The 13,300-nt window shown below is 43.0% G+C and overlaps 1 protein-coding gene across 1 annotated transcript in view; it reads left to right on the forward strand.

Moving 5' to 3' along the window:
• LOC126176754 (solute carrier family 22 member 7-like) overlaps positions 1 to 13,300 on the forward strand; it is a 557,899-nt gene that overhangs the window by 261,385 nt on the left and 283,214 nt on the right. Inside the window, exons 5-6 of the mRNA XM_049923922.1 lie at positions 6,390 to 6,547; positions 9,264 to 9,432. Coding sequence (XP_049779879.1) covers positions 6,390 to 6,547; positions 9,264 to 9,432 — 327 coding nt within the window. The remainder of the gene's footprint in view (positions 1 to 6,389; positions 6,548 to 9,263; positions 9,433 to 13,300) is intronic.

Genomic DNA, 13,300 nt, shown 5'->3' on the forward strand with positions numbered 1-13,300 from the left:
TTTGGGATGCTATCGGGCAAATCCATGACATGCACAATCGCTGATGTATGAGCTCCAAAGGCAGATCAAGACACTATTAAAAAGCTGGTCATAATGCTTTGGTCCATCAGTGCAATTACAGGTGTCAGCTCCACTGGGTATTCTGCGTATTTTCGTTGAAATGAAATGAAATGTGCGTGTAGCACCGGAGGCCGGAAGTCCCATTCTGGGAAGGTATGGCCACCAGATGCAAGTATTTGTTTTTATTCGACGCCACTTCCGCGACTTGTGCATCGATGATGATGAAATAATTTTGAGCGCAACCCACGAGCACCCAGTGTCCAGTGGAGAAAATCCCTGACCCGGCCAGGAATCGAATACAGAGCCTCTTGATCGAGAGTCAGCATTGCGAAGCACGAGACCATCAGCTGCTGACTGTATTGTTGAACATGGGCAGCGAAGAAACGGAATAGACTGACGAAGGTGAAAAATTGAATTATTTTCTCATCAACGGTGTCTACTTTATGAAATGGATCGCATACCCCATCTCCTGAACCATTTCAGCTCTTATTCATTCATGTTTCGCCTCGTGCATGGCGTTTTGTAACTACATTTAACACATTCAGCACTGATAACTCTGCTCTTCGACTGCGTAGATGAACTGGCGATTATATTGTAAATTTAAAGAATAATTACACATTAATGAAGCATCTCATAGGTACATGTATATATATCATTTTAAACCCCATACATTACAGTTTAGGAAAATATGCTTGCTTTTATATACAGGGTGTCCCATTTATCTTGACCTTCCGAAATAACTGTTTGTCGAGATGCAAATTACAAAATGTTTGAAGCAAATGTACTTTAGCCGTCAGGGAGACATCAATCGGCATGATTGCCATTGATCACAGTATGAAGGCTTTCACGACCGGATGACATATCTTCTGGTAAACCTTCCGGGATGTAAGGTCGTGGTCCATGAAACTCTTCAGCTCCTAACGTTTCGTCCAGAGCTGCGCTGGACATCTTCAGAGGGGTGTTACAGTCTCTGCATATCATGTGTAACTCTGGTCACGCCCACTTTCTAATATATAGAAGACGCTCTCAGACGTCCGACCCGTCAGTCGGCAAGACTCACCGGAGGAGAAACAACCTCTGAAGATGTCCAGCGCAGCTCTGGACGAAATGTTAGCAGCTGAAGAGTTTCATGGACCACGACCTTACATCCCGGAAAGTTTACCAGAAGATATGATTGCCTTTGTTGGAGCTTTGTTTTTTACAAAGATATGAACAACGATATGACTTTTTTAAATGATACCCTGTATTTTTTATTCGGTAATTCAATTCTCCTCCTAAAGACGTATTCAAAAATGTATCACAGTGTACCATTCACTGAAACTCAACGTTATTAATTACAGAACACAACACTGACTTTGAGCCTGGGGTCACAAACTCGCCCACTTGCTGGAGTTGTCAGAAAACAAGGGAAAACCAGGTAAAAACATAACACAAAATTGACTTTGGCTGTCCTGTACCATTGCCCAGGAGTAGAACATCAAAGGTGCTCAAAGTGGTGACCCTGTACACCGATACACTGGTGCATTCGTCGAATGAAGGAATTATTACTGCTTCTAGTGTTGCCAGCTGAAGACAGTTACAAGCAAGCATGATACATTCCTGCATGTCCTCTGAAGTTGTTGGAATATCGCAATAGACAACGTCTTAATTGCATCCCCAAAGAAAAAAGTCCAGAGGATTTAAATCAGGAGACCTAGCAGGCCAAGCAACTGTTCCTCCTCGACCAGTCCATCTGGCAGGGTACCTTCGGTTCAGAACACGACGTGCACGCAAGGCATTATGTTAATCTGAGGAAGCTGGCACACATTGTGCCGTTTAGACCACCATTGATGAAATAAGGGCCAATAACTGTAGTACCGAGCATACCACAGCAGACGTTAACTCACCATCGATGCTGATGTTGCACCTGTCTAAGCCATCGTGGGTTGTCGCTGGACCAATAATGCATGTCTCTTGTGTTTACCTGTCCTTTGTTTCAGAAGGAACATTCATCGGTAAATAGAACAATGGAGAAGAAGTTCGGGTTGGGCAGGATTTGCTGCTGTGCCCACTGACAGAACTGTACACGATTCTGGAAATCATTCCCATGCAGTTCTGGATGTAGGTGGGCATGGTAAGGATGGAACCGGTGACGTGTAAGAATACGATGTACACTGTTTTTAGGAATGCCAATCTCGTGTTCAAGCTGTCGTGTAGTCACATGTGGATTCATAGCAACGGAAGCGAGAACAGTAACTTCGGCAGCTTCGTCTGTGCGAGCGCTACAACGATTGCGTTGTCGTGGGTTGAAACTTCCCATTTCCTGAAGCGTTGCAACAAGACGAGAAAACATCCATCGGGAAGGTGGTTTCTTGTCAGGATATCGCTCTGTACGGTTCACTGCCTGCGTAGCATTTGGCGTACCTTCTACAACTACAAAAAAGAAACATCTGTCGATGCAGTTTGTAGGAAGGACAGCCTTTACTGTATGCCTACTCTACACAACAGTTTTTAAAAGGACTACACTACTGTACTAAATGTACCCGTACATAAGAAAACAGTATTGCAATTACTGTTCTGCTAACTTACATTCCGCACAGATGAGTAGCATTTCTACCTTCTCTTCGTTGGTGTACATTCTACTCACACAACTCTCCAACCGACGATGGTTGACAGAATGATGGGTGTGCATTCCACTTATGTTTACATTTGTCCTGCATCAACGTCAGCACGTGGATGTGTTCCATTACCCAGAGTACCTGCACTAAGCGCTGGGAGCGTCAACGTCAGTGTCGTGTTATGTAATTAATAACGCTGTGTTTCAGTGAATGGTACACTGTGATACATTTTTGAATAGGTCTTTAGGAGGGGAATTGAATTACCGAATTAAAAATACAGGGTAGCGTTTAAAAAAGTCATGTCGTTGTTCATATCTCTGTAAAAAACAAAGCTACAACAAAGGCAATCATGCCGATTGATGTCTCCCTGACGGCTAAAGAACATTTGCTTGAAACATTTGGTAATTTTCAACTGCACAAACAGTTATTTAGGGTGGCCAAGATAAATGGGACACCCTGTATATATATATATATATATATATATATATATATATATATATATATATATATATATATGTGTGTGTGTGTGTGTGTGTGTGTGTGTGTGTGTGTGTGTGTGTGTGTGTGTGTTCGCATTAGTACTGATATATTAGGGTTTCCAAGAACACGAAAAATTTCCCCCTCCTCACTCGAAAAAGTTTCACATTAGTTCACAAATAAAAAGAAAAATATAACTTTACAACTGCATATTTACATTGTACGACAAAAAATGATGACTTGTAATTCATATGTAATTTACACACGTGGTGGTACATGAAGTTAGACACTGCAGTGTTTGTACCACTATCTGGTTTCTTTCGTTATCCACTTGCCAGTCTCTCTCTTTCCTTTGTCAAAGGAAACTTTACTGATGCGCGTGGCGTTTCCTTTGTTCTTCTGGAAGATGACGACCAGAATTTCTATCTACACTGGTGGCTGGTGTTACTTCCAATGATCAAATGTCTGCTCACGCAGGTAACGAGTGTATGCTAACTTCGTTTTACAAATTCCACTAGAGATATCTTCTGCTGGGTAACATCCTTGTACAAAATAAAACCAATCATTCACAGCAGACATTAAGAGAAAGTGAAAGAAAAGCTTTTTTGCCACTTCATTGTTTTTCTTGCGAATGGGCAGTAGATGTGAAGCTGAATGACACAGTCTAAACTAGCCTTGTCCACGTTAGATTACGATAATGTTTGGCTCTATTGTTCTTGTAAAATATTCTTTTGAACATACAGAATCTCTTTGGTGGTTGCCTGATATTTTGCAGAGAGTCAATGTATAACACGTTATTTATCCATTTGAGTCTGGAATATATGCTTGTTTTATTTTTTAAAAAAGGAAAAAGAACTAACTTACTTTGCTTTGAAGCTCGCTGGCAGGCCCTTTCTGTTCTTCACGAGAGTTCCCACAGGTAGTATCTTCTGAGGTTCCTACAATGTACAGTGCGGCCGAGCGGTTCTAGGCGCTTCAGTCTGGAATCGAGCGACCGCTTCGGTCGCAGGTTCGAATCCTGCCTCAGGCATGGATGTGTGTGATGTCCTTAGGTTTAAGTAGTTCTAAGTTCTACGGGACTGATGACCTTAGATGTTAAGTCCCATAGTGCTCAGAGCCATTTGAACCATTTGAACCCACAATGTTTTCAGTAAAGGCACACCTGTAAATCGATTCCTGCTGCATCTAGCGGATAAAATATGAACTGCTACGGCTATCCTACAGTCGAAAGTTGCGTAGTACGTGGGGAAACACATTTCGGCGAATGGAAAAGCTGTGCCCGCACGGGATAAGGACGCCGCACGGGATAAGGACGCCGTCTACACAGCCAACACACGGGCGCCCATATGGCGTACAGGCATAGTGTCGATAGGGTTAACGGTCACTTGTAAACCACCTAAGGTCCACGGTTACTCCAGTTTCTGCTCTTTTCTGTCCCAAGCACAAGTTCGTCAACAAATAAAAGCAATATTTTTGTTAATAAGTGTCAGCACATGATCGGCCAGCCGGAGTGGCCGTGCGGTTCTTGGCGCTACAGTCCGGAACCGCGCGACCGCTACGGTCGCAGGTTCGAATCCTGCCTCGGGCATGGATGTGTGTGATGTCCTTAGGTTAGTTAGGTTTAATTAGTTCCAAGTTCTAGGAGACTGATGACCTCGGACGTTAAGTCACATAGTGCTCAGAGCCATTTTAAACCTGCACATTGCAGGGAAGCAGCCTACTCACACCTTATAAAATTCTCATCAGTCTTTCCATTGTGTGCCAGCCTAGTCCGCTGTAACTAGCTCTGACGTCATAAATGTTGCGCAATACTTTAAAAATCAAGTAAATAGCCTGAAACAGTTCTAGCATGTCAGGAGTAATACTAAATTAATATGTGTTAAATGTCAGTTCGATAACTTTAACCATTTTCGAAATTTGGACGTTTTTCTGTAAAAATCATTGACGCAACAGAAAAGAGCTAGAGACTTAAAAATTTATATTTAGATTCCTTTTTCATAATAATTTAATAGAAACAGTACTTTGGATCTCACAAATTAAGATTTTAGTTGAAATTCAATATTTTCTGGTTTTTGTCTTAAAAATTAAGGAAGCAAGACAGATTAAGTAGGCTAATAAATAAGGCTAGGATGTTTAAATTTAAGTAGAATGGAGATCCGCTATAATCATAAAGATGTGAGAAGTTTCAACTCAATAACTATAAAACTATAGCGATAGCGTATCTCCAAAGGGCAAGTTCAGAGTTCGTTTACTGCGTGTATTATAATTAAATTAATTCTCTCGCCCAAAATATTTTACTTAGCCACGACAGACTTTTATTATGATTACTTACGTATGTGCTGAATGCACATTTAAATTGAGAGCTTCATCGGCCATCAGCAAAAGAAGCTATGATTTATGCAATAACTTAAAGTGGTGCATTACTAGCCCAGCGGCTAGTCGGGAGAGCCGATTTGATCAGGCGTTCCCTTAGCCGTCCGCACCGCGGCTGTATATATAAGAACGCTGCGCGAGGAAGAAAGGCCCCAGTTCTCTCCAGACGCAGATTAGATCACCATCTGTGACGGGAGTCGCGTCGCGTCGGTATCATTGCTATAAACAGCCTCGGATGCCGTATTAAGTTACTCGGGATACGCGTAACCATGAAATCGTTTTCGAGTGAAGTGTAAATTCTGGGATGACTTTAATGATATATCTCCAGTTTGCGTATGTTGTATTTTCACGTGCCGTCGCGGGACAGACATTCTACCGTTATTTAGCGTGGCGTTTGATGAACATTATCATCAAATTATGGCGAGCATTCATTTAAACATTTAATTTGGACAGTTATAGTTGCATCAGCGCATTAGACTCTGAACTGCTCTGTTAGTCAGCTTGTGTGGATTCTTTTTCTTTCATCTGTGTCTTTCAGAATACAGAGAACATTTTTTTCACGATCGTTTTTGATTATGAATCCCAGACAATCTCCTAATTCCTCAGATCTATAAGCTGTAGCTATAAGTGTATTTCTCAGGTGAAGTGGGCACTACGAATTCTAATTATAGGCTTCATGTTTTGCTAATCACTTTCTGGTTGCCAAAATTGTAGTTAGAGAGCCAGTGTTGAGAACGGCAAAACAACAGCATAAATAATAGGAACATTTATATAACAATTAATTCTACCCGCCGCCCCACAACATGATCATAGGACTTTATCTGCTAGCTGGACTGCCCAGCACCTCGACACGCAGGCTGAGCTGACTCTTGCTGACGACAGGTACGGCCGCCGCCCCCAGCAGCTGCTGTGCCTGTCAGCCCACGTGGTCAGCAGAGTGCTGGTCGTCCTCTCTCCACACGTGCTGCCGCTCTTCATCCTGGCAGTATCCCTCGTGTCAGCTGCGGCTGGGCCTTTGGCAGAATCTGTCTTGTCTGTTGGTAAGTGTTAAAAATATAGATTCAACTTTCACAACAATCTCAGCAACAAGCCAATGCAGTGAAATATTAAACCAGAATTGTAATATGTGAGGTCCGCCAGTTATGCAAAACACCGTTTTTTCTCAGTACCCAAACACGTTTCTGCACCACTCTGCCATCATCAGTGGGTTTCCGTTTTATTTATTCTGCAATGTGAACACGCGTACTAAATGATTACAAAAATATGTGGATATTTAGTTCAAACAATAGTTCATTTCTTTTTGTTAATACCTTGGTGTGCGTGATTTTTCAGGACCACCTGTGTATTATTTATTACAGGTTGCTTGTCATCTGCAACCAAACGATGTTGATGAGAAATTTTGTTTGGTTGCAGATGACAAGCTACCTGTAATAAATAATACACAAGTGGTCCTGAAAAATCGCGCACACCAAGTGTACAGGTGATTAGATTAGGAAATGAGACACTTGAAGTAGTAAATGAGTTTTGCTATTTGGGGAGCAAAATAACTGATGATGGTCGAAGTAGAGAGGACATGAAGTGAAGATTGGCGATGGCAAGGAAAGCCTTTTTGAAGAAGAGAAATTTGTTAACATCGAGTATAGATTTAAGTATCAGTAAGTCGTTTCTGAAAGTACACTCCTGGAAATTGAAATAAGAACACCGTGAATTCATTGTCCCAGGAAGGGGAAACTTTATTGACACATTCCTGGGGTCAGATTCATCACATGATCACACTGACAGAACCACAGGCACATAGACACAGGCAACAGAGCATGCACAATGTCGGCACTAGTACAGTGTATATCCAGCTTTCGCAGCAATGCAGGCTGCTATTCTCCCATGGAGACGATCGTAGAGATGCTGGATGTAGTCCTGTGGAACGGCTTGCCATGCCATTTCCACCTGGCGCCTCAGTTGGACCAGCGTTCGTGCTGGACGTGCAGACCGCGTGAGACGACGCTTCATCCAGTCCCAAACGTGCTCAATGGGGGACAGATCCGGAGATCTTGCTGGCCAGGGTAGTTGACTTACACCTTCTAGAGCACGTTGGGTCGCACGGGATACATGCGGACGTGCTTTGTCCTGTTGGAACAGCAAGTTCCCTTGCCGGTATAGGAATGGTAGAACGATGGGTTCGATGACGGTTTGGATGTACCGTACACTATTCAGTGTCCCCTCGACGATCACCAGTGGTGTATGGCCAGTGTAGGAGATCGCTCCCCACACCATGATGCCGGGTGTTGGCCCTGTGTGCCTCGGTCGTATGCAGTCCTGATTGTGGCGCTCACCTGCACGGCGCCAAACACGCATACGACCATCATTGGCACCAAGGCAGAAGCGACTCTCATCGCTGAAGACGACACGTCTCCATTCGTCCCTCCATTCACGCCTGTCGCGACACCACTGGAGGCGGGCTGCACGATGTTGGGGCGTGAGCGGAAGACGGCCTAACGGTGTGCGGGACCGTAGCCCAGCTTCATGGAGACGGTTGCGAATGGTCCTCGCCGATACCCCAGGAGCAACAGTGTCCCTAATTTGCTGGGACACTGCGGTGCGGTCCCCTACGGCACTGCGTAGGATCCTACGGTCTTGGCGTGCATCCGTGCGTCGCTGCGGTCCGGTCCCAGGTCGACGGGCACGTGCATCCTTCCGCCGACCACTGGCGACAACATCGATGTACTGTGGAGACCTCACGCCCCACGTGTTGAGCAATTCGGCGGTACGTCCACCCGGCCTCCCGCATGCCCACTATACGCCCTCGCTCAAAGTCCGTCAACTGCACATACGGTTCACGTCCACGCTGTCGCGGCATGCTACCAGTGTTAAAGACTGCGATGGAGCTCCGTATGCCACGGCAAACTGGCTGACACTGACGGCGGCGGTGCACAAATGCTGCGCAGCTAGCGCCATTCGACGGCCAACACCGCCGTTCCTGGTGTGTCCGCTGTGCCGTGCGTGTGATCATTGCTTGTACAGCCCTCTCGCAGTGTCCGGAGCAAGTATGGTGGGTCTGACACACCGGTGTCAATGTGTTCTTTTTTCCATTTCCAGGAGTGTATTTCTATGGAGTGTAGCTGTGTATGGAATTGAAACATGGACGATCACTAGTTTAGACAAGAAGAGAATTGAAGCTTTCAAAATAATGTGCTGCACAAGGATGCTGACGATTAGGTGGGTAGATCGTGTAACTAATGAGGAGGTACTGAATAGAATTGGGGAGAAGAGAAATTTGTGGTACAACTTGACTAGAATAAGAGATCGGTTAATAGGACATGTTCTGATGCATCAAGGGATCACCAATTTAGTATTGGAAGGCAGCGTGGAGGGTAAAAATTGTAGAGGGAGACCAAGAGATGAATACACTAAGCAGATTCAGAAGGATGTAGCTTGATGTTACTTGGATATTAAGAAGCTTGCGCAGGATAGAGTAGCGTGGAGTGCTGCATCAAACCAGTCTCTGGACTGATGACAACATCAACAACAACACCATTTGTACCACAATGGAGTAGAAAAAGTGGCTTGGTTTAGTAAATACTGCTCGTTTACGGTTTTAGACTTTCATTAAAAGTTATTTATTGTGGAACCATACATAGTGCTATGGTGTCTGTCCTGCAAGTGCACTATAGAATCTTCTCCGAAACATTTTTGAAGTGAAGTCTGTGTTATTTGATACGTAATATTGAAAGCATTTGAGGATGATTTCTCGTTTTTCAGGTTTGGAGCTAACTGATATCAAGCACCGCACTGCAGTCAACCGCTATGCGTGCTGCAGCATGGCCGTCGGAATGATGCTTGCTGGTCTGGTGTCTTGGGCGCTGCCCAATTGGAACTATTCCCTCTCGTTTGCTGCCCTCAGTTGTTTTCTACTATTCTTCTTCTTCAGGTAATATACACAAAATAAGCGATACATGGGGATGTGTAAAGATGCAATGAATATTAAAATTTTATGATTTTGAGATGAATGAACAAAGGACGACGAAAATGTACAGCTTGTGTTTAGTCAGCGTGTCTTGTGCAAGAACAGAAGTTCACCACAGATTATTTTTGAGCGAGAAGCATGTACAGTAGAAAGGTGTGATGCGAAGCACATAGCGAGCTATGTAGAGCTTTGGAGTGTCTCATATCCCTGTACAGTCGAGTGGTCCATTGTTGTGTGTGTGCCGTGGGACATTGCTCACAATTAATCAAGTGCAGGGGCAGAAGGTCTGTTGGTGTTCGGTATTCCCAGACTGCTCCTACGTATGTCATCAGCCTTATAATGAGAGTTGCATACACGTACTAGCCATGCTGCCATTCAGTGTACTTTGGCAGTTGAGCATTGGGTAGGAGGAATTAGAAAAGTCTGACTTAAGCTCTGGTTTCAATTTCCTCCAGTCCAACTTAACGCCAAGGTAGCTAATTCTCACAGAAAAATGTTTGTGTAATGTGATTTATCTACACTGTTTGTGCTTGTGCATATATATATATATATATATATATATATATATATATATATATATATATATGTGTGTGTGTGTGTGTGTGTGTGTGTGTGTGTGTGTGTGTGTGTGTGTGTGTGCATATATATATATATGTGCATATATATATATATATATATATATATATATATATATGTGTGTGTGTGTGTGTGTGTGTGTGTGTGTGTGTGCTTGCATGTGGGAGGGGAGGGGGTGCGGTCTGCTTGTAAACAGAATTAACTTCCACTTACTAAACTCACCATTTCTCCAATCAATGCCTGAGAGTTTTCAATCCCGTCTGTAAGCTGAAATGATGTTTGGTCATTTCCAGTACTGTGCCAGGGTAGCTATGTCATTGGTGTGGATGGCTGCTATCACATTGTCGTGGAGGCTTAACGCGTGGAACTCCAGTATATTGCCGTGAGGTGCTCCCTCCTGTTTACCACGTAGTGTTGATTGTTTACCCCGAATCTCTTGAAGCCCCTGTGAGTGAGTGACACATATGACCCTGTGCGGAATTCCAGCGAGTTTGCAAATGAAGCTGTTATGGCTAATACGTTCGGCGGTCAAGGAAAACAGTGTCTCTGGTTCTTTATTATTATTGTCGCGTGTTGTGCGGAGAAATTGTGTTGTGGCGAGGTGATTCTGGAATTGGAGTTTGTCTGGGCTCAGGTTACTGATGCAGTGCCAGTGAGAAGTTTCTGAATTATTTACTCAACAACACTGCTGAAAGAGCTCAGCAGGATGATGAGCCTGTAACTTTATGGGATGGAGTCGTCTTTCCCTGACTTACTGAATATCAGGACCTTCCCCATTTTCCAACGTGCAAGGAAATACCAATGTTTGAGGATAGCATTCTTGATGTTTGTAAAATATTATAATGATGTACTTACGAGCTGGGTTTGAATTCCATCTAGACCAGTTTCTTTCGTGGGTTGGATTACTTGATAGTTACCATAATACGCCTTGTTTTACGATACCGTATGTTGGCGAACCTCGAACATCACATTTCTTGCATTTGGCTAGAGTATGTATAATCTTTCTTTGTTAGCAGATATTTACCATGAATAATTTTTATTACAATTACGATAGTTTTACAATTTGTACGACGACGTAATAAAAAAGGCATTAGAGCAGTGTTTTCTTTTCGATACTACAGCGTTGTGTTTTATAATTAATCCCAGAGATGTTGTTCAACTTCAAAAAATTTATTAAATTGATAATTTGTAGTCTTTGATTTAGTCTGCTCTGATGTACAACCGTTTCCGTTCTTTAAATAAAATTTGTACTGTTTGAACCTTTTTCAATATTTTATGCTTCAGGTACTTCCACAATATGCAGACGATTAGCCCTAGCTTATGCTCTTTGGCGTTATGTATCTCTTAACTTATAAAAACACTCTTATTTCAGTTTTTCCGTTTTACTTCTCTGAAAGACAAAAACTGGATGTTTGTTGAAATACGTTGTTCATATAATTTAACTTCTTCACGTTTGCAAGATAAAATATTTATTTTTAGATTTTGCAGTATTATAAACTCAGTAACAACGTTCTGCTTTCGTGATGCACGTTAAGCTTTTGGGACGAAATATAAACGGTAACTGAATACTGTAAAAGTTTATTGGATGAGGAATTCCGTTTTATGAAGACACCTTTGGAGTTTTGTTTTACTGAGACATGTTTCAACATTTTTTGTGCTATCTTCAGTGGATTACTTTATCTTCTTTCTTACATGAAGCTATTGAATGTTAATGCTGGTACACAATATACAACTTAGTATGGCGGCGAAAATACTGAACAAGTTCGAAAAATCGCAGAAAATTCCTGTGAAATGACAAAAGTGGTAGAAATCAGCATGTTACCATACCACAAACAAAGGGGACAAAAACATCAAAGCCATGACAAGTTGCAGATCGTGTATCCGACCCACTGCTACCAACATTAACATTCAATAGCTTCACGTGAGAAAGGAAATAAAGCATTCCACTGAAGATACCACAAAAAGTGCTGAAACATGTCTGGGTAAAACAAAACTCAAAAGGTATCTTGCATTAGGAGGAATTCGTCATCCAACTTTCTTAGCAAACACGGGAATAAGAAGAACTGCAACACCAAAAGGTGATCGTACAAGTTCAATTCATACAACTTTTTCTTACCTTCTTTTTACATTTACATTAATAGTGGTCGAAAATTGTGTTTTCTAGCTGTCGCTGGTCTTCGGTAAAGGTGGTGGCTCTGGTCCCTGTCCTTTCCATATAAAACATAAAAATTTAACGTTTTGTAATTATTTCACAAATTGTAATGGGTAGAAACCCTTTAATTGTACAAGCGCAGTTCAATAAGTAATGCAACACATTTTTTTTCTCGGCCAATCTTGGTTGAAAAAACCGGATTTTTCTTGTGGAATATTTTCAAACATTCCCGCTTCGTCTCGTATAGTTTCATTGACTTCCGACAGGTGGCAGCGCTGTACGGAGCTGTTAAAATGACGTCTGTAACGGATGTGCGTTGCAAACAACGGGCAGTGATCGAGTTTCTTTTGGCGGAAAACCAGGGCATCTCAGATATTCATAGGCGCTTGCAGAATGTCTACGGTGATCTGGCAGTGGACAAAAGCACGGTGAGTCGTTGGGCAAAGCGTGTGTCATCATCGCCGCAAGGTCAGGCAAGACTGTCTGATCTCCCGCGTGCGGGCCGGCCGTGCACAGCTGTGACTCCTGCAATGGCGGAGCGTGCGAGATGATCGACGGATCACCATCAAACAACTCAGTGCTCAACTTGACATCTCTGTTGGTAGTGCTGTCACAATTGTTCACCAGTTGGGATATTCAAAGGTTTGTTCCCGCTGGGTCCCTCGTTGTCTAACCGAACACCATAAAGAGCAAAGGAGAACCATCTGTGCGGAATTGCTTGCTCGTCATGTGTCTGAGGGTGACAATTTCTTGTCAAAGATTGTTTCAGGCGATGAAACATGGGTTCATCACTTCGAACCTGAAACAAAACGGCAATCAATGAAGTGGCGCCACACCCACTCCCTTACCAAGAAAAAGTTTAAAGCCATACCCTCAGCCGGTAAAGTCACGGTTACAGTCTTCTGGGACGCTGAAGGGGTTATTCTGTTCGATGTCCTTCCCCATGGTCAAACGATCAACTCTGAAGTGTATTGTGCTACTCTTCAGAAATTGAAGAAACGACATCAGCGTGTTCGTAGGCACAAAAATCTGAACGAAGTTCTCCTTCTTCATGACAACGCAAGACCTCACACAAGTCTTCGCACCCGAGAGGAGCTCACAAAA

Source organism: Schistocerca cancellata, chromosome 3, assembly GCF_023864275.1.
Source record: "Schistocerca cancellata isolate TAMUIC-IGC-003103 chromosome 3, iqSchCanc2.1, whole genome shotgun sequence".
Taxonomy (NCBI): domain Eukaryota; kingdom Metazoa; phylum Arthropoda; class Insecta; order Orthoptera; family Acrididae; genus Schistocerca; species Schistocerca cancellata.